This window comes from Falco cherrug, chromosome 4, assembly GCF_023634085.1.
Source record: "Falco cherrug isolate bFalChe1 chromosome 4, bFalChe1.pri, whole genome shotgun sequence".
Lineage (NCBI taxonomy): Eukaryota > Metazoa > Chordata > Aves > Falconiformes > Falconidae > Falco > Falco cherrug.
Window position 1 is genome coordinate 47251667 of NC_073700.1, and position 19577 is coordinate 47271243.

Sequence of the window (19577 nt, forward strand, 5' to 3'; positions counted from 1 at the left end):
TTTTTTTAAGGCAACTGCTTGGCTATTTTTTTTGCCTTTTTGTTTTGCTTTTTTTTCCCTCTTTTTTTTTTTGCTTTTTTCCATTTGTTTTTTTCCTTTTTTTTGTTTCTTGGGTCTTTTCCTATGGTGGCCACGGATGCATCCCCTCAGAGGGGCTGTGTTTACCCAAGTGGCACCGTGTTTGTCACCGGGGCTGGCTTGCTCCGGTGTGTAAATATGTGGCGGGAGGCACGTGACTGTGCTGGCAAACATCCTGCTGCCGGCTGTCGGTGCTGGGCCCGTTCCTTCTCCCTCCCCAGCAGCTCCCGGCTCCCTCCCGCGAGAGCAGGGCCGAAGCCTCCCGGCTGCTGCTCCCCAAGCGCTGCCTTGGGGTTGAGCCCAAATCTCCAGCTGTTTTGGGGCTGAGAAGGAGCTCTACGGTCCCCAGCTGGGGCTGAAGGCAGAATTTGTCCCTGCTGTCCCATTCCCATGAGCCACAGGAAAATAGCCCCCTCGCTCCTTTGTTAGGAATGGGGAAACTGAGGCACGGCTCTGTGCTGGCTTTTAGCCAGTGACGGCAGCAGGAGCAGATCAAACCTGCGGGGGAGGATTTTCCTGCTGGATCCTGAATCTTGTTAAACCAACATTTTTGTGCCTTTCGGGGTGAGGGCTGTTGCTGTGGCAGAGACACAGGGTCTCGCACCCTGCTGCCAGCTCGGCGCTTTGCCCATGGGCTGCGGGGTGCTGTGTGGGCAAAGCACCATTACAGGAGCATCGCTGAGGTCGAGCACAGGCAAGGCAGTGGGGAAGGTGCCCAGCCCCGGCAGACAAGCAGGGAAGGCACGGCATGGAACGGAGACAGACTGTGGCTGCTCACCAAAATGCCCGTGCTGGTGCTCCCTGCCTGCCTGGGCATCCCGGGGTGGGAAGGAGGGGGAAGGCAACGTCACGGGCCAGGAAGCCAAGCCAAATCTCAGCCCAGTGATAACGTTTAACGTTGATTTTTGTATTCCCCTTCCTCCAACCTGGCAGGACTTCAGTGCCTGCAGAGCCAACGGCTCCCCCAGCCACCTCGCTGCCCGACCAGCCTGCATCCGCGTGTCCTCTCCATCCCCACCTGACTCCGAGGCCCAGACCTGCCAAGGGGGGGGGGGGGGGCTTGGAAGCAGAAAGAGCCCCCAGATAAAGGGTGTTTTGGAGGGATGGAGGCACCCTGAGGTCAGGGGTTCTTTGACTGGGAGCAGGCCCCTGTGGGTGCTTTTCTGTGGCCGGGCACCGTGCGAAGCTGTGTCCCGCATCCCGGCCCTCCGTGCAGGCTCATTCCCCACCAGCATTTGCAGAAGACCCCTGGACAAACCGCATCAGTCCGTTACCCCCCCTCAGCCCCCGGCTGCCGCTTCCTGTGCAAAGGGCACAAACGCACAGGGAAATCAAACTGGTTGCAAAAAGCTGGGCTGGGAGGGGGGCGATTCCCCACCCTGATAGCCTGGGCACAAGAAGAGGCTGCCGGAGGACCCCCCAGGCACCCCCGCACTGCCCCGTGTCCCACCCTGAGGTGGCAGCTAGGCTTCGGGGGGCGCGGTGCAATGCCTGGGTCCCAAACTGTCCCATGAATGTGGGGTTCGGGTCACATCCCCAAAGTCCTGGGGAGGACCCCGCCAGTGCCCCGCATGGCGCATCCCTGGGTGGGGGCTGGGTTGCTCCAGCCCAGCGACCCCAGACCCACCAACATGCCGTGCAGGGCTGGGCCAGGTCTCATCCTGCTCCCAATCTGTCTTCCCGCTGGCAGTGGGAAGTGCGACGACAGCACAGGCTGGGGGGTGCTGGGGAGCCCCGCACCGCCTGCCCCGAGCACCATCAACCCAGCTCCAGCCTCTGAACTGGGAAGTCGGTCTCAAAACCAGTCCGACTAGAATAACTGGGAAGGCAACTGTGGTTTCTTTTCAGGAAAAAAAAGAGATCTCGAAAAAGAACTGAAACTGTTTTCATTTGGACAAAAATATTCCTAGACATTTTTCCACGTTTTGCCAGCGTGCAAGAGCATTTGCTTTTCATTTTTCAATGGAAACCCAGAGAAATGTAATTGAAAATGATGTTTTCCCTGAAAAAAAAAAAAAGAAAAGGCAAAAAGCAATTACTGCTGAAAATCCGTTTTGGTAAAAACAAAGCGACTTGGTGAAAGAAAACCCTTCCAAACCTGGGCCTGACATGGCTCCCTGAGAGCTCTCCGGCCAGTGGGCGCAGCGGGGCTGGGTCCCTCGGGATGGGTGACGCACAGCCCCAGCCCCCAGACCCTCGCCTGCCACCGGGAGCTGGGGACCGGTGTGCCAGCGGGCGCGGGGCGCAGCGAGGCATCCCCACCACGTCCCCGCTGCATCCCCCGCGGCTTGCCTGCATTTTGGAGAGGGGTGTGAAGCAAACATGAGACAGCCTCAAACACTCGGTCCCATGGTGCTTTTTGGAATAGTGATAATTAAATTCAGACTTTTTTCCTTTCAAAATGCCCTGGAAAAATCCAATCACTTTGCAAATCAAAATAAGCATTTCCAATTAATCCTCTAACTCGAACCACATGGCTTTTAGGGAACGCGGTTGCACTCTGCTGAGACGCTATTTTTAAACTGGTGACGGCTCCGGCGATGTTCTGAGCGTGCTGCAGGCAGGCGCGGCACGGCCCAGGCAGCCGGGAGCTGCCAGAGCAGGGCATGGGGCACGGCATCGCCGTCCCCGCAGGTGTGAAGGCGCCAGGGCGGGTGGCACCTCTTGCTGGTGGCCCTGGTGTCTGCAGGGACATGGGCTGAGGCTTCCTGAATTCAGCTTTGCATGACCAACGTGGTTGTGGTGACCCCCTGCTCCTCCCCACGGCCAAGGGGTCCCAGCACCAGCGCCCCCCAATACCTGCCCTAGGGGCTGAGGCTGCACCAACTCATCACAGGCATGGGCAGCTGGCCGGGCTCGTGATCTGGGTGGCCCGGCAGGGACAGGGGTGGTCAGGGGTGGTGTGAGAGCAGCACTGGTGTCACAGGGGGAGGATGAGAATGTTAAACTCTCCCCCTGAAACAACCCCCTGGGTTTACTGTGGAGACCCTGTGGGGGGGGGGAAATCCCGGTGAGGCTGGCAGCGCCCATCACTGCTCCCCATGGTGCCAGTGGGAGGAACTGGTGGCACTGCTGGGCCACTGACCCCCTCTGCCACCTCCCCTCGCCACAGGGACGAGACCCCCAAGGGTGCCTGAGTGAGGGCACCCGGGGGGCCAGCTCCTGCCTCCTGGTCCTCGCCCCCACCTCACCCCGGCAGTGGCATTTCCAGGCCCCCGCTGCTGCGGCGGTGCCAAGGCGGTGCTGAGCCGTGCTAGCTGCCACCCGCCGAGCCCGGGGGGGGTTATTTTTAGCCCTGGCTGGGGATTTGGGTGCTAAGCAGCCGGCACCTCGCAAGCTGATTTGAGCGCTAAGCTGAAAAGCTGGGGACGTGGCCAAGGCAGGCGCAGATCTGGCCCCCGGCCCCCACCGGCACCCCAGCCCTCCTGGGGAGGGGGCTCTGGGTGATGCTGGGGGGCGGCATCCCCCCGCCTGCGTCTGTCACCCCCCCCACGCTCCCCGTGCCCAAGGATGCCGAGGGGCAGTGGGGGTGCTGGCCCCCCTCCAGGGTGCGGGGGCTGGCGCTGGGAGAAGCTGCCGTCGGCAGGGCGAGGCAGGAGCGGGAGCCGCGCGCCCCAGCCAAAGTCAACTCAGCCATCGCCGTTCCCAGGCTCAGTGTGCTGACGGGCACCCCAGTGCCCGGGGCCTGTGCAAGTGGGATGCTACCCATCCCCCCACCCATCCTCCTCTTCCTCACACGTGTGCTCTTGCACCGGTTTTTCCTCCTGGTCTGTTTTGGGAGCATCCAGGAGCCCCACAGCACCCCCTTTCCCCAGGGGCTGGAGCCGCGGTGGGGCTGAGGCTGGGTTTGGCACCGTTTCGAGAGCTAAGCCAGCACCTGGAGCTGGGAGTCGTGGGGATGCTGGGGGTCCAGATCACCCCAGTGTGGGGGCTGGAGAGCCCATGTCACCTGTGGAGGGAGAAATGAGGGTGCTGAGCTCCTGTGGGAGCTGCAGCAAAGGAGGGGCAGTGGAGCCGGACACTGGAGTGCTGAGAGTGCTTGGCCTCAGCTCAAGGTGCCCCAAACTTCACGCTGTGCCATGCCAGCCAGGTCCTCCCCACAAGCATCCTGGCCTCGCTGCCTTCATCACCTCCTGCCTGTGCCTTGTCCCCCGGCCTCGGCCATTGCCTGTCCCCACTGGGGTCCCTGCTGGCCATGCTGCCGGCTGGGAAGGAGCCGCTGTACCCTGGGGACACCCGGCACAGTGGCAGGCTGGGGATGGTGCATCAGGCACGGTGGGCAAGTGGCAGAGGGGATGACCTCGGCTGGTCCCCCCCTCCCCTTCCCCCTTCCCCCCCCCCCAGCTACAGGGTGGTGCCCGCCACTTGCAAAGCCCCGCAGCCACCGCACCCTGCCAGCTGGCTGCCAGCCCTGCCTGGCACCCGCTCCCTGCCCGCTCCTGCCTGCACACGCCGCCGGCAGGGCCCTCGCCCAAGCCCCAGCGCGCTCAGCACCTGCCTCGCACCCTGCGCCAAGGAGCCCAGCCTGACCCTCCTCCCTGCCCGAACCGCGCCGTCTGTGCCACAGACGCCAAGTTTTGCCCTGTGTGGAAACGCTTTGCTCCTGCACCGATGGCTGATTTATCACCTGTAGCTCACGGCACCCAACACCCCACCGGGCAGCACGGAGCCCAGCCAGCACCGCTACCGGCTCCTCTTCCCCACCCGAGGAAGCCGACAGCATCTCCGGCTGCGCCTGGGCCGGTGGGTGTTTGGCAGACAGGCGCGGAGGCGGCTTTCGGCACTGTACCTGTGCCAAGCAGGCAGCTCCAGAACGCTGCTGGTGCTGGCGGTACACGGCTGGTCCCTGTGGGTGCCTGTGGCTCCTGGGGGAGCTGGCGGGGGGGATAGTGGGGGTACCAGCCGTGGGGGAAGTGGGGCCATTCCCCGAGTGTGCCAGGGGCAGGGTTAAGGGTATTTTGTGGGGAGGAAAGAGGCTGCCATGCCTGGCTCCCAGCCCTGCAGTGTAGGCTTTCCAAGCCGCTTGCCGTTCCTTTCTGAGCTTATTAAGAGCTGGGCTTTGTCAATAAGGCACCATGTAAAGCACATTGTTGTCTCTTAGCAACCTTAACTGGTTTAAGAAGAATTTGTTTGGTTTTTTTTTGGGGGGGGGAATATAGAAGAAACGCACCAGGAAATGGCTGCGCCAGCCGGGTTCATCCGGGAGCACCAGCTCTCCCGCACGAGTCGTCGGCGCAGCACAATGGCTTGGCCCCGGCTCCCTGACGCCCAGCCCCAGCTCCCGGCCCTGCTCCCAGTTACAAAACGGGAGCGTGGGGAGCACTGGGAGCCTGCTGGGAGAGGGGGATGCAGATCCGGGAACGGGTGATGCTGGTGATGGGGAGGTCACTGTGCTGTGCCAAGTTGGGTGCAGGAGGTGGGGAGGGGACCACGTCCCTCATGTGAGGGCAGGAGGGAGCTGGGGCTGTACCCCACCGCTCTCGGCTCGGAGCCCTCCCTGTGTCCCCAGCCCTGTCCCCTGCACAGGAGGTGGTTGAGGTGCCACAACCAAGGGCAGCACCAGGCTGGCGGTGGCAGAGTGGACGGGACCCAAGGTCCCCCACTCCTACCCAAGCAGGACCAGGATGGATGGGGACAGGGGTCCCGCCATATCCCTGCCCAGGGTATACTGGGGTAACTGGGCCCCAGTCGCAGCCTCCCTGTGGTACTGGAGCTGGTTAATGGCAAACGGTGCCGGGGAGCATTAACCGAAGCGGGCAGGGGGGCGGGGGTATGAACAAGCGCAGAAGGTGAATCTGCAACCGCAGGAAGTCAGTTATTAATTCGAGTGAGACATTTTGCCCCTTGATTTCCTGTAATTGCGCCTTTATGTAACGGCGGGGGAAGGGTGGGCGATGCCATGGGGAGGGGGCAGCCAGCGTGAGGGGGGTGCAGAGTCTGGTGTCTCTCACCCTGCACCCCTCCAGCTGCTCCCCGAGCCCCCCCATGCCAGCCCCAAGGGAGAAGGGTGTCAGGGTGGGAGCCAGCATGCCACCATGTGCCAGGGGACGTGGGGGACCCCGAGCACATCCTGTGCCTTCCCCACAGGAACTGCCCCCCTCCCCGTTCCCAGCCTGGGCCCCAGCGGGCTGTTGTGCCCTTGGGGACATGACTGGGGCCTCATGTCCTCATCTCACCTCCTGGGTTTGGGGGACAGGAGCTGGCAGAGCCAACCACCCCCCTGCGTGGTGCTGGCGTGGCGTGCAAACACGGGTGTGTTTGTGCAGGGATGCACTTGCACACGTGGATGTGACACATGTGGGCACATGCCTGTGTGTGCGCACTCACATGCATGCTCACACGTCAGTGTGCATGCATGCATGTTTGTCTGTGTGTGCACACATGTGCGTTGCTGTGTCCCCCCCAGCACACACTACAGGGCACCACCACGCACATGCTGAGGAACACGGGTGCACAGGCAGGCCGGTGGCAGGGCGACACGTGTGCCAGGGCCCACGGCAGCCCTTGGTGCCGGCTGGCGGGCAGCCAGGACCGCAGCGGGCTGGGAGGGGGCTGGGGGATGCATCACTCCCCTGCCTTCAATTGGCTGAGCGGTAAATAAATAAAAGGGAATTAAATAAATAGAGGCGAGTCAGTTTATATAATCGCTGGTACAGTTTGTCCTGAACCTCTGCACGGATTAGAGAGCTGGCACCAGCCGTGGGTCATTAGCAGCTGGGCTGAGCCCCCCCAGTGTGGCCGCCCCAGCCCTGGCCCCCTGGCCAGTGGCACCCAGCCTTGCCCCCTATTTACCTACCCGGGTACTTTTTAACAAGCAACCTTGGGAAGGGCTGTGCGCATGTGTGCGCGTGTGTAAGTGCCTACATGGATGCGTGTGCACACGCGTGTGCCTCTCTGCGCACATGCGTGGGTATGTGTGCACACCAGAGGGCACACAGGTGTGTGCAGGCGCCTGCCTGTGCCTGAGCATGTCGGGGTGTGTGTGCATGGAATTGTGAGCCTGCCTGCATTTGTGTGCCTGTGTCCATGCATGCGTGTTCATGTGTATATGTGCATGGCTGTGCACGGACATACGCATGCGTGTGTATGTTTTCAAGCATGTGTGTGCCTCCGTGCATGCACGTATGCGCTTGTGGGTGTGCACGCACAGGTGTGTGTGTTTATGGGAGCATGTGTGTGCACGCATGTGTATTTGCACATGTGTTTGCGCGGGTGGGAGCATGCCAGCACATGTGTGTGCCTCTGTGTGTGGTGCACGTGTGTGCACACCTCTGCACAAGCGCGTGTGTTGGGGTGGGAGGAACACACACACAGCCCGCTCCCCCCGCCCTGCCGCAGCAAAGGTGACAGCGTGCCAGGACACACTGGGTGCCAGCACGCCAGGGTCCCCGTGTCCCGCCGCACCCCACTCTCTCCTCCCGATGCCCCAAACGCCCCCACACCCCCACCCTCGGGACCACAGCCGCCCCCAAACCTTGACACCCCCTGCCCCATAGGCCCCCATCCTCCGCAGCCCACCGAGGGAGGGGGGCCCGGCAGAACTTGGGCGGCAGGGGGGGGCCGGGGTGTCCCTAGGCTCAGCCCCCGCCCCCCGGAGCCCCCCGCCCGGCGCGGGGCTGCCCGTGGCCGTGGCCGTGCGCGCTCTGCTGCTGCCATCTAGTGTCGCCCACGGGCGAGCCCCGGCCGAGGGGACCCCACAGCCCGTGTCCTGCGGGGGCCACGGGGCACCCACCCGCCAGCTCGGCCCTCGCCGTGGGGGCTGCTGGGGCTGCGACCCCCTCGTTCTGGGCCACGAGGCGCTGGGGGGACCTGGGGCAGCAGCGGGTACTGGGGGGACAGAAACCCTTTCTCCGATGACCCCTGCGGCCCCACGCCACCAGGGAAGGGCTCGGAGAGGCTGGGTGCTGCGATGCCACCCAGACACCACTTCACCTCTGCCCCCCCCCAGGACCCCCGTCTCCCAAGGCATCGTCTGTGGCGGGGGGGTGCCGGATCCTGATTTTACCCACCGGTGACCATCCCAGCACCCTTTGTCATTGCAAGGGTTGGTGGCCACAGAGGGGCCGACGAGCAGCCAGGGATGGGTTGCCACGGGTGGGCGGCTGCACCAACGTGGTGCATCTCACCCCACTGTCGTGGCGGAGGGCTGGGCTGCAACCCACTGCCGCAGCAGCCCCCAAAGGAGCCTTTTCATGCCCGGCGCTGGCGAGCAGCTTTCCTCCCTTTCTGCCGAGGCAGCTGAGCCTCCCCGAGATGGATGGCCTCACCCTGCGCTCGATACCTGCTGACTCAGGACTTGTGCGCTAGCATTGACGGATCGGCCCGCTGCTTCCATCCTGCGCCCCTGCATCCCTGCCGGGGGCTCGGCAGTAAATCGGCTGTGCCGAAGCCAGCCAAGCCCGTGAAACACTCGTGTGCAGATGCTTGCTCCAGCCCCACGAAGAGGGGGGATGATCGATGGGGTGTCAGCAGAGATTCAGGCTCCTTGGTGCTTTGCTCAGGGACGTCTTGGCAGGAGATGCCGCAGAGGTATTTTTAGCTGCGTAATTCATAGCTACCTCCAGCCTGATTAATTTTTTTCTCCATTGGTCAATCCATCACGCGCCCTTCACTGCCTGATGGATGCGCGCTGGGAGCGGGGCGTGCTGGGAGGGGCTGATGCAAAGCCCGGGCGCCGGGTGCGTCCCTTTGCATCAGCTCCAACCTTTGCTCCTGTTTTATAGAGGGTAACGCGAAATGCGACAAGCCGGGGCGCAGTGTGGCAGCGAGACAACCCGCCTGTCTCAAGGGGCTCACACCTGGCCGGTGCCACCCAGCCGGCTGCAGTGGTGAGCGGCCGTGGGGCAGAATCGGTGCTGGGAGCGGGTGTTGACTGTGCACCAGCTCCTGGGATGCTCCAACCTTTGCCAAGGCACTTTCCCAGCCAGAGAGCCTGAAATGGGAGCCAGGGAGAGGCTGCAGCATCCCACATTGTTCGTCTCTAGTGAAAGCATCTCCACTTAGCCCTGATTCAGCAAAACAGTGTTTTTTTTCTGAGCGCTGCTGCTCCCAGGATGAGGACAGACAGTCCTGGGGACTGCCAGCATCGCCCAGGCGTGCGGGCGCAGAAGGTGGGTTCCCAAAACATTTTAGGGGTTAAAAGCAGACGGCTGATGTACTTGACACCTTGGTGGGAGATGGGGGCTGAGGGAGCTAAAAGGACCAGCCTTATTCAGGATTTAGGGTCCCATTTGTGTTTGCTCATCTCCCCAGGCACCCCTCCCCTCCCACAAACCCTGCAAACGCCACGGCGAGCGGCACAACCTGCCCGTGTGAGAGCCGGCATGTGTGGGTGCACCATGGGGAACCCGGCAGTGGGGACACCCCGAAACCACCCCCCACAGAGCCCCTGGGCTCCTGCCAGCCCCCTTTCTGGCCCACCAAGTGTCGCTGCCGCCCCCGTGTCCTGGCGTGACCTGCCTCCTCCATGCCGGTGGCTGAGACCGGAGGCAGCGTGGGGCTGCGGGGGGCCGCCTCAAAGGCCCAATTTTCTCGCTCTGAAGCCCCGGCTCTGTTCGAGGCATCAGGCAGGGCCACGGGGCCACCGGGGCAGCGTGGGTGCTCCCGAGCAAAGGGGCGCCGTGTTCCTGCTGCAGCACAGGGGGCTGCCGGGGGGGGGGACAAAAAGCCAGTGCCCTCCACCTACGGCCCTTTGATACTGGCCCAGCCTCTTGCCCTGGAAACTGCAGCCGCCCACGGCAGGGTCGCTCAGGGCAGGATCTGCCCTTGTCCCCCCTCCTCAGCCCCCCGCCTGAGCCCTGATGGAGCTGGCATGATGCCAGGTGCCAGCCCTGCGCAGGGACAGGGGACACCCAAATGTCCCCCCCTGGGTTTGTCCCTGCCTGTGTTGCTCACAGCCGGGGCTTTTGGGCTTCCCTTGAAAGCCTGAGTTGCTGCAGTGGCAGCGGCTGGTGCTTCCTGGCAGGAATCCGCTCAGCCCATCTGCTTCCCAGAAATCTCACGTACCAGCCCGGGAGAGCCGTAGGTTCCCTTGCAAAGCGAGACGGGTGCTGAGGAGCTGCTGCAAACACCCGGGGACCCCACAGCCCCTGGATCAACCTCCTCTGCAAAGCTGTGCAGGGATTCCTCTCCTTCCCCAAACCAGTGCCCCAACCGGCCTTAAGTTCCGCTTAAGGTGATCCCCAGCCCCTGCCCTGAGCCAGGGTGGGTGCTGGGGGACAGACAGACAGACGTCCAGGTCCTCCCATGGGCACTAGCCCAAGGCCAGAGACTGGGCGAGACCTTCACGGCCCAGTAGGGAGATATTCCCTGTCCACAGCGAGTTTTTCTCCGTAAAACACTGATGGGAGAAAAGCACCTGGGGGAAGCCCTGGTGAGGACAACCCAGCACAGCCCCAGGCCTGGCTGGGACCTGGGGCAAGGCCAAGGTCAGCAGGAGGAAGCAGAAACCCCTGATGCAGGGAAACCCCCCGACCAGATGAGCCTGGGTGGGGGGATTGAGTCCCAGCCCTCCCCGCCTCGGTCCCAGCCAGGGCTGCGGCAGAACCCCCATGTCCTTGGCCCGACGTCCTGCTTCTGCCCCGCAGCTGGCCTTCCCCCTCCAAAACCAAGCGGCCGAGACCCGACCCTGACCCCCCAACCCAGCCGCCCCCACTCACCATCCACCACGTCTTCGCCCTCACGTCGTAGCACAGCTGCCACTTCACCGAGCCCTCGGCCACCAGTGCCGCCGCCGTGCCCAGCGCCGCCATCCCCTCCCGGCTACTCCAGGAGGCCCCCAGCACCATGCCCCATGCCCGGTGCCATCACAGACTCTTTCCCCCACCCCTAAAAGCCCCCAGAGCAGCCTCCAGGCATGGAGGGCACTTGGAGAGAAGCAGCTGGATGGAGGCGAGGAATCATCCCTGCCTGGGAGCACTCTCGCTGCCCCAGGGAGGCGGGCTGGCCGCTCTCGGTTGGGCTGGTGGGTGGTCACTGCGCTGCAGAGGCTGTGCCAGCAGCCGGGCACGCCTGCGGGATGGCACCTGCACCGGGGGGTCGCAGGGACCCCCGGGGGTGGGAAGGCAAAGGGATGTGCAGGGTCTTCGAGGCTTTGGGGGTTGCTTTGGCTTTGGCTTCCCAGCAAAGGGGCTGCTGCAGGTGCCACCTACAACCCCCAAGCCCCAGCGCCAGGGACCCTTGAAACCAGAGAGGTACACAACCATGTCCCTGCATAGCTGACGGACCCCCCCCCCCGCCACCCCCTCACCGCTGTCTGCCTGTGTGCTCCCAACACGTGCACCACGGAGCCGTGCTCTGGCTCTCACACCTGACGAAACTCAGGGATGAAGCAGGTGGGACACTCATCTGAGGGACAGGGGGGCTGGGGACCAGCAGAGCTGTGGGGGCTGATCTCTGCTTGCAGTGTGGTGGCAGAACCTGGTCACTGGCAGCTCCTGGCTGGGGGGTCCCAGCCCCCCTGCCCTGGCTTGGTCCCAGAGTGACCCGGCCCCAAGGATGTCGGAGGCTCCTGGGGGTGATGTCCTTTGGGCCCCACTGGTGCCACGTGTGCTTCAGGGATCCCCAAAGGATCCCAGCTGGGGTCATGCCTGTCCCCTTCTCCCTGAGCCCCGCTCTGCCCCCAGGGATGAGCTTTCCTGGACTTTGGGCTCTGCTGCAGGGAACCCCGACCTCCAGCGAGCACTGGAGGCTGTCAGTTGTCCATGTCACCATGAATATAGATGGATTTAGTATCCACCCTCCCAGTAATTACAACTTTACTGGGGGTTTGGGGGTTGTGGGCTGATCACCTCTGCATGTGGTTAAACTGGTGCTTATGGCTCCATTATCCCCAGCTGCAGCTGGGTCCTTCCAGGTGCTGCCCACTGGGACAAACTCCAGGCCCTGCTGGGTGCCCTCCACTACCCCTCGCCCCCTGCCCTCCCTCCTGCCTGCTGTTTTACCAACGCTGCCAGCCAACATGCTGGCAGAGCCCAGCTCCTCCCCATGGCTTTACCAAAGATGCATCAGCTGCCAGGGGCATCCCTGGCACCCAGTGACCCATTGGTGATGCCAGTAGCAGGCAGGTGAGACCCAGGGTTTTGACGGGAGGATGGAGGAGGTTTGGGTTTTTTTGGCTTTCAAGGCCCAGGACCCACAGGTGAAGCTGGTTTTATGCTGAGCTGGAGATTTGATGACATTTGGGGAGATTTAAATGAGAAACTTTTGGGGATGGGAGTATCCTGCTGGCTGGGGTCTGCCAGTGCTAGGCCCTGCTGGTGCTGGGGGGCTCGGGCACTGCTGCAGGCACAGTGCCAAGGGATGTGGGAGATGGCTGTGCCAGGAGGGAAACAGTGGGAGAGGCAGGTTGCAGGAATTCAGCTCCTGGAAATAAGTAATTTCAAGGCCTGGAGATTCTGATTTTTTTTTTATACAATTTTTTAATCCTCATTTTTGATCAAAAAGGCAGGCTTTTTTTGGGGGGAAAGAACTCAGGAGCTTTTTCTGAACGTTTCCTCTTCTGATGAGACTTGTTTTCATGCCAATGAGGTCTTGGGGCAGAAAATAAAGCCAATGGTGAGCCATGGGAGCAGCTCGGCATTTGGTGCCAGGGCTGGAAGAGAGATGCTTTGGGGCAAGGGTGCTGGAGGGTGGCATCAGGCAGCAGTGGGTGCAGACCCCACAGTGGAGGTGAGGGCAGAAAGACCACGCTGAGTGAGGAAAAGCTTCCTTTTTAAGAATTGTTGACTGCTTGAAGTGCATGGTTTTAAAGCAGCGTGTGCCGGCACATGATAACGTGTGTGTGCACGCACCAATATGCGTGTGCACAAGCACTCCCGTGTGTTTGTGTGCATTTCTGTGGGGGTGTTGGTACATGCAGGCGATGCACTGACTGTGAGTGGAGGAGACGTGTCCTGCTCAAAGCAGGGCTCTCCTGCCCTGGGGCTGCCACGCTGGCAGAAGCAGGGAGGAGATGACACGAGACAGCACCCAAAAATACATCGGGGGCTGGAGAGACCTTGGTGGAGTTGGGAAGGGCCTGGCATGTCCCTGGCTGGGGGAAAGGGCCCTGGCAGGATCTGGGGGGACCCTGCACCTCCTGCAGGGCACTGTAGCCCTGTCAGGGTGGTGGTCATGGGGGTGGGCGCCGTGGGAAATGGGATGCTGCCAGGGATGAGGGAGTACCATGCGGCCAGCCTGGTTTAGCGGAGCTGCTCCGCCACCATGGGCTGAAGCCCTGACTCTGTCAGTCTGGAAATGTTTTCCACCTGCCAGTGGGAGACAGAAGGGGGGTGACACCCCCAGGGCAGGCAGGGAGAGGTAGCTGCAGTGCTGACTGCCATGCCAGGTGCTGGCACCCGCCCTGGTGTGGGCTGGTTCCACTGTCCCTGGGGCAGAGCTGCTGGGAAGCAGAGCACCAGGGGAGCGGTGGTGGTGGGGAAGGGGATGGGCTGAGCCAGCTGCTCCAGCCAGGGGGTTCTGGGCAGGACTGCCTCAGCATCTCCCCATTGCCCGTGATGATCCCGTCTACTCTGCCTTACCAGGGATGTGCAGGTGCAAAGCCCAGCCCTCCGTGCCATGGTTCCCCTGGCAGGCAGGGCTCTGCAGCCTGCCACATCACCTCCTGGGGCGCCCCCCACTGCCCCCTGCCCATGCCTGGGGTGTTGTCCTTGGAGAGGAGGGAGGGAGCTGGCAGCTGTGCTGCCCCCAGGGTGGCCCTGCCTGTGCTGCTGCCTCGTGGGGGGTGGGGTGGTGGTGGTGTGTGTGTCCACGTGCATGTGTGCGTGGGTACGTGTGCGTGGCTGAGGGTGTGGATGTGCACATGGGTGCTGCTGCAGATGTGCGTGCACATGTGGATGTGCGCAGGCATACCTGTGTGTGCTTGGGCTCCACAGACACACTGGGGTGGGTGTGCACCACGTGTGTGCATGCTGGTGCACAAGGATGACCATCCTTTGTGCTTCCTGCTGCTGCCGCCAGTGACCCCAGTTCCTCTGCTGGTAGGGGGCTGACCTGCTCCAGGCCCATGACCACTTCATGGGGGGCCAGTCCCTGCTGCCCCACTGTGGCCACACGTTAGCGACCAGGGGCCAGCATACGAGATCAGACCAGGGCACTTGGGTCCCACAGAGCTCTGCACATGTGCCCTCACTGCCCTGTGCCTTGGTTTCCCTTGGTATCTTTTTGTCCCCTGGTGTCCCCGATCCCACCTTCTGCTGATCCCTGCAAGATGTGATGATCCCATGGGGGTGGCATAGTGCCGCCCTTGCTTACACTACGGAGGCATTGCGAGCAGCAGGATGGAAGACTGAGTCCATCACCTGGCTCCACAGCAAGAAGGGAGGCAGACGGGGGCAGGCTCAGGATGAAACCCTGACTGAGCTCATGTTCCCAGGTGATGGAGTTGGGGGCTCTGCTTTAAACCCCCATGTAGGACCCCTCCCATGAGGATCAGGCTTCTGGAGCCGGGGTGCTGGTCCCTCCCTGGGACCATGACAGCTTCTCCAGCCCCTCAGCCAGGACCACTGTGCCCAGATAGAGCATCTCTTTGGGATGTGGCATTCGGAGGTGGCGAGGAGAGAGGGGACCCTCTCGGCGAGGGATGATGACAGTTTACCCCCACCTGCTTCGACCCACTTCAGAACAAGCCCAGTGTGGCACGTTGCTGCCTCCTGCCCCCAGGGGCTGCAGCCTCCTCCCTGCCTGCCCCCGGTGTGGGGTAACCGCTGCACCCTGAAACCACCCCCCGCTTTGGGCCGAGCCCCCCCGGGCTGTACAAGCCATACAGCCCCCCCGGCACTATGTCGCAGGACAGGTGTCCCCCCCCCGCCTCGGAGCAATGTAGGTAGGACAGCCTCCCCCTCCCCGGGGCAGGGCCGCTCCCCTTCCCACGGGCGTGACAGACACCCCCCGGGGCCACACGGGCAGGACCCCCCCGGGGGTGGGGGCCATCCGTTCAAGACACCCCCCCTCGGGGGTGCACAGGAGGGGGCTTTGCACCCCTTGGGGCGGGGACCCGCCCCCCAGCCCTGGGTGCGGGGGGGGGGGGGCGGTGCCCGGCGGCCCCTTTAAGGCGGGGGCGGCGGGGTGACGTCAGGAGCTGTCCCCGGTGCTGAAGCAAGATGGCCGCCCGCTAGGACCGGGGCGGCGGCGGCAGCGGCGGCCCCCGCGCCCCCCCCCCCCCGCCCCCGGCACCGGCGCCGCCACCGGGACCATGTCGCTGCTCTGCGTCGGAGGTACCGGGCGGGCGGGGGGTTGCGGCTAGGGGCTGCCCGGCGGCGGCGGTGAGAGGAGGGGGGGGGGGCGGGGGGGAACCGGGGCTGGCGGGGTTGGGGCGGGGGGAGGGGGTCGTGGGAACGGCTCCATTCACAAAAACCGTCGCGTGGATTTATGAATGAACCGGCGGGGGGCGCGCGCGGCGCCGGACTCGGGGGTGGGGGTGGGGAAGCAGCGCGGGGGGGGGTGGGGTGGGGTGGGGGGGGGTGGGGTGGGGTGGGGTGGGCGCGACCCGCCCGCCGAGGGGCAACCCCCCCCCTCACCGCCCCCCGCCGCCGTAGGGAGCGCTCGGCAGGGAGGGGGCTCCCCCCGCCCCCCCCTCTCCGCCTTCCCTCCCCCTCCGAGCTCCCTCCTACCCCTCCCCCCCCCCAAACGCAGGCCCCCACGTGCCCACCCCCAACTCCCCCCACCCGTCCGCCCTCCCCCTCCCATCTCTCCCCAGATACCCCCAGCACCCTGCACGCCCCCCCAAGTCCATCTCCCGGCACCCCCACCCTGCAGACGCCGCCCCCCCCCCCCATTCCCAAACACCCCCCACCCCAAACACGCCCCGTACATCCCCCAACGCCCCACACAACCCCCCCGATTCCCATCCCTCCAGCACCCCCTCCCCAAACACACCCCCAAGCGTCATCTATCCCCAAGCACCTCCGTAATCCCACCTCCCCCCCAAAAACCCCCAAACACCCCCAGACCCCTCTGTCTTTCCCCACTCCCCCCTACAAAGCCCTAAATACCTCCCACCCCCCAAATTACACCTCCCCCTCAGCCCCCTGCGTCCCTGCAGGCATTGCCCCACCTCGAGCATGGGGATGCTGGGGGGGGCAGGATGGGAGCATGGTGGTCTGGGTGCGGGTCAGGGGTGCTGGCCACCCCCTACTGGGGGGAAATGGGGGGACCACCCAGGGAGGGGAGGAGGGGATCCCCTCACCCCAGGTGAATCCCACAGTCTCAGGTTACTCCGGATTGCATGCTCAGTCTGGGGGCTGGGTTGGGGGAGAAGTCTGGGGGGGTCCCTTTCCCCTCTTTAGGCCCTGTGACAGCCTGATGGGGAGGGGGTGGCACTTGTGGGTCCCAGGGTGGCAGGGCAGAGGTGGCAGAGTGGCAGCTGGGGACAAGGTGGGACACAGGTTGTCTGGGATTCCCCTACCAGTGTCACTGCCCAGGAGAAATCAGGATGAAAACGGGGGCACCCCCACTGCTGCCTGAACTCAGCGAGATGGGGGGCTGTGCCCCCTCCCGCTCCCCCCCGTGTCCTTGTCCCTTAGGTGCTGTCACAGCCCCCACTCTCCAGGTAGTGCCACAACCGCACACAGGGAGCTGGGGGGCCAGGAGCCGTGCCAAAGCCGGTGTGGCCCCCAGCCAGACACCTGCCAGCCCCAGATTTGGGGTGTCCCCCCCCCCGGCAGGGGCAGGGCCATGTCCTTACTGCAGTTTAAGGGATTGTCACACGTGGTGACACCCTCAGTGAAGTCGGGGGCGGATGGTGAGAAACGGCTCCCAGCAGGTTTGGGCTTCCCCCGCTGCCCCGTCACCGCTTGCCACAGTCACAGCTGCTTTTGTCACCCTATTTTTGGGGTCGCAGGGGTGGAGGTGCCACCCCAGCGCCTCCCCCAGCCTTCCCCTGCCCCTCCTGGGGGGGCAGGGCCATGTGCAGCCCCCAAGAGCTTCGTGCTGGGGGTGTGTGCCTGGCTGAAGGGGCCCTGGGAGGTGTGGGGTGAGCGGGGACAGGGGTTCGTGGGGGGACGGGGGTGTCTGGAGGCAGACGGACAGATGGACGGGCGGGTGGAGGGGCATCCGGAGGGACAGATGGAGAGACAGAAGGACAGATGGATGGAGGGGTGGGGAGACGTGAGCAGGTAGACGGAGGGGTGGGTGGCGGGCTGGGTGGAAGGATGGAAGGAGGGAGGGAGGGGGTGGAGGGACGGACAGACAGACGGGGGGGGGTCGGGGTGGGTGGAGAGGCAGGTGAGTGGGTGGGTGGTCGAAGGATGGGTGGGCAGAGAGATGGTGGATGGACAGAGGGATGGGCGGTTGGACAGACGGGTGAATGGGTGGAAGGACAGGGATGGCTGGATGGACAGAGGGTGGGTGGGCAGACAGGACACTGGGGGGCTGTTTACAGCCCAGCCTGGTTTTTACGCTGTGGCCAGTGCAACCCCCACCAGCTGCCTCCTGCCTCAGTTTCCCCAACTGGCCAACACCCCCGAGAAGAGGCTGATTACCCAGCCTGGGGAACACTCTGGGTCTTCCAGCCTGTTGCGGGAGCACCCAGCCCCCAGGGGGGTCCCACTGTCCCCAGCTCAGGTTGAATTTAGCCCAAGGGTGGCACCCTGGGACCCGCCACCCTTGCAGCAGCTTTGGGGACTCATTAGTGGCCAGGAGAGCAGCAGAGCCCTCTCAGGGCCACCAGCCGCAGATGGTGGCAGCAGGACTTTTCCCCAGCAGTAGATGACAGCCAGGAGAGCCACGTGTTCCCTGGGTAATTGTTTGTTCCTGTCAGCTCGGGTATTTTTGGAGCTTTTCCTTCCCCTGCTCTCCCAGTTCGTTTTGGAGGCAGCGGCTGGCGGAGCAGGCGGCCCCAGTGGGTGCGTCTGGGTCTGGGGTGAGAGCGAGCTCCCGTGCCAGGGGTCCCTGTGCCGCTCTGGGTATGCCCCACAGGCAGGTCCTGGTACCAATTACTGTATCTAAGATAATAACGATAATCTATAATCTATAAAATCATACATACAGGGAAAAATATATAATATTAGAAGACACAGTGATGCTGGCTGTCCCCACGCAGTCCCCTGAGCTCCCAACCTGGCCACACTAGGGGGTCTCTGGGATCCTGCAGCCTCATGCCTGGCCTTGAACCAGCCCCACACATGTGAACGCCACCCCCTCCCCCCCACCCACCCCCCCGCCGCCCCCCATCCCTGAGTGAGGCCACAGCTCCCAGAGTCCTGCAATTCACAGGGAACACAGCTGCAGGGCCACCGCTGGCCGCCTTCCTTGGGACAAAGATGCCCAATGTGGGACCCTTGGGGCGGCACAGGACCGGCGGCCAAGCCCAAGGGTCCCCAGTTATTTTGAGAGCAGTGTAAGCCCCCACCCCAGTTTGCTCAGGGGTACCCCAGGGCTAGGGTGGGGCTGCCCATGCCGTGTTGCCTCCTTCGAAGCCCGTCGGGCACGTGGAGCTGGCGGCAGCCCCACGGCCCCTCTGGCGCTGGCAGCGGGTGATAAGTGGCTGGCGAGTGGCACATCTCTGAAATCAAATTACCTTTGATATCGCCAGGGCTATTTTCATCCCTCCTCGGTCACGTTGGTCTTCCACCCGCTGGCACCCGCGTCATTTAACCATTTTCCGGGTGCTGTGTCATTCCCTCCCTGCCTGGTCCCCTCCTGTGAGCCCCGAGGACGTGCCTCGCCCCTGCCACCCCCCAGCAGTGCCAGCATCGGTGCCAGGCTCTGCCCGTTCCCCTCCCCACTGTGGGCAAAACCTGGTGCCGCCACCCCCTGCACCTCCCGCTCGCAGCACTGGTGCAAAGCTGGGAGGATCAGCCAGAATTGGGGGCGTTTGTTCCTGTGGTGCTGAGCAGGATCTGGCCCAGATGCAGCCCCCACCCCCGCCCCATGCAATCAGCCAGTTGGGAAGGGTCCTCAATGGGCAGCCCCTGGGAGGGGGACAGGGCTGGGGAGTGGTTTGGGGGTCGTTGCTGCAGCAGAGTTGGTGGGGGAGCATCTCCACCCTCCAGGGGCTGCCGGAGGGTGGGGAGGGGAGGGTTACAGCCCCCCTATCCACCCCCCACCCCCCACCCCCACCCCCCCACCCCGGTTTTCTGTAGGAAATCTAGGTCAGCACTTTGGGAGAGGGCGAGAGCCTTAACCCCGGTGCAGCTGGGCTGGTGCCCTACAGCAGGGAGCTGGGGGAAGGGTCCCCCGACCCCCCCCTTTCCCCCTGGGGCGTGTATTGTAACATCATCTGTTTCCCCCAGTGGATCTGAATTCCCAAGCCGGGGGGTGAGGGGAGTTAAACATTCCCTCAGCAGATGAAGGCTGGTCATTTGGGCTTGCAAGTTGTTCCAAAGTGGTAGGTTTTTTTGGGGGGGACCTTTGCTACCCTCTGGTGCCCACCTCCCACTCATGCCTGATCCCCCTCCCTTGCGCCTGGCACTGGGGACCCCTGATTTACACCAGCAGGAGGGATCCTTTCCTCACCTTGCAGCTGTGGTGGGGCAGCGGCCAGGTGGGGTCCTGCCACA

At 63.6% G+C, this 19577-nt stretch overlaps 1 protein-coding gene across 1 annotated transcript in view; it reads left to right on the top strand.

The window, feature by feature from the left end:
• Positions 1-15181: 15181 nt before the first annotated feature.
• The window catches only part of UNC13A (unc-13 homolog A), a 36875-nt gene continuing 32479 nt past the window's right edge, over positions 15182-19577 (top strand). The window contains exon 1 of the mRNA XM_055709887.1: positions 15182-15293. Within this exon, the coding sequence (XP_055565862.1) occupies positions 15272-15293 (22 nt within the window). The 5' untranslated portion in view covers positions 15182-15271. The remainder of the gene's footprint in view (positions 15294-19577) is intronic.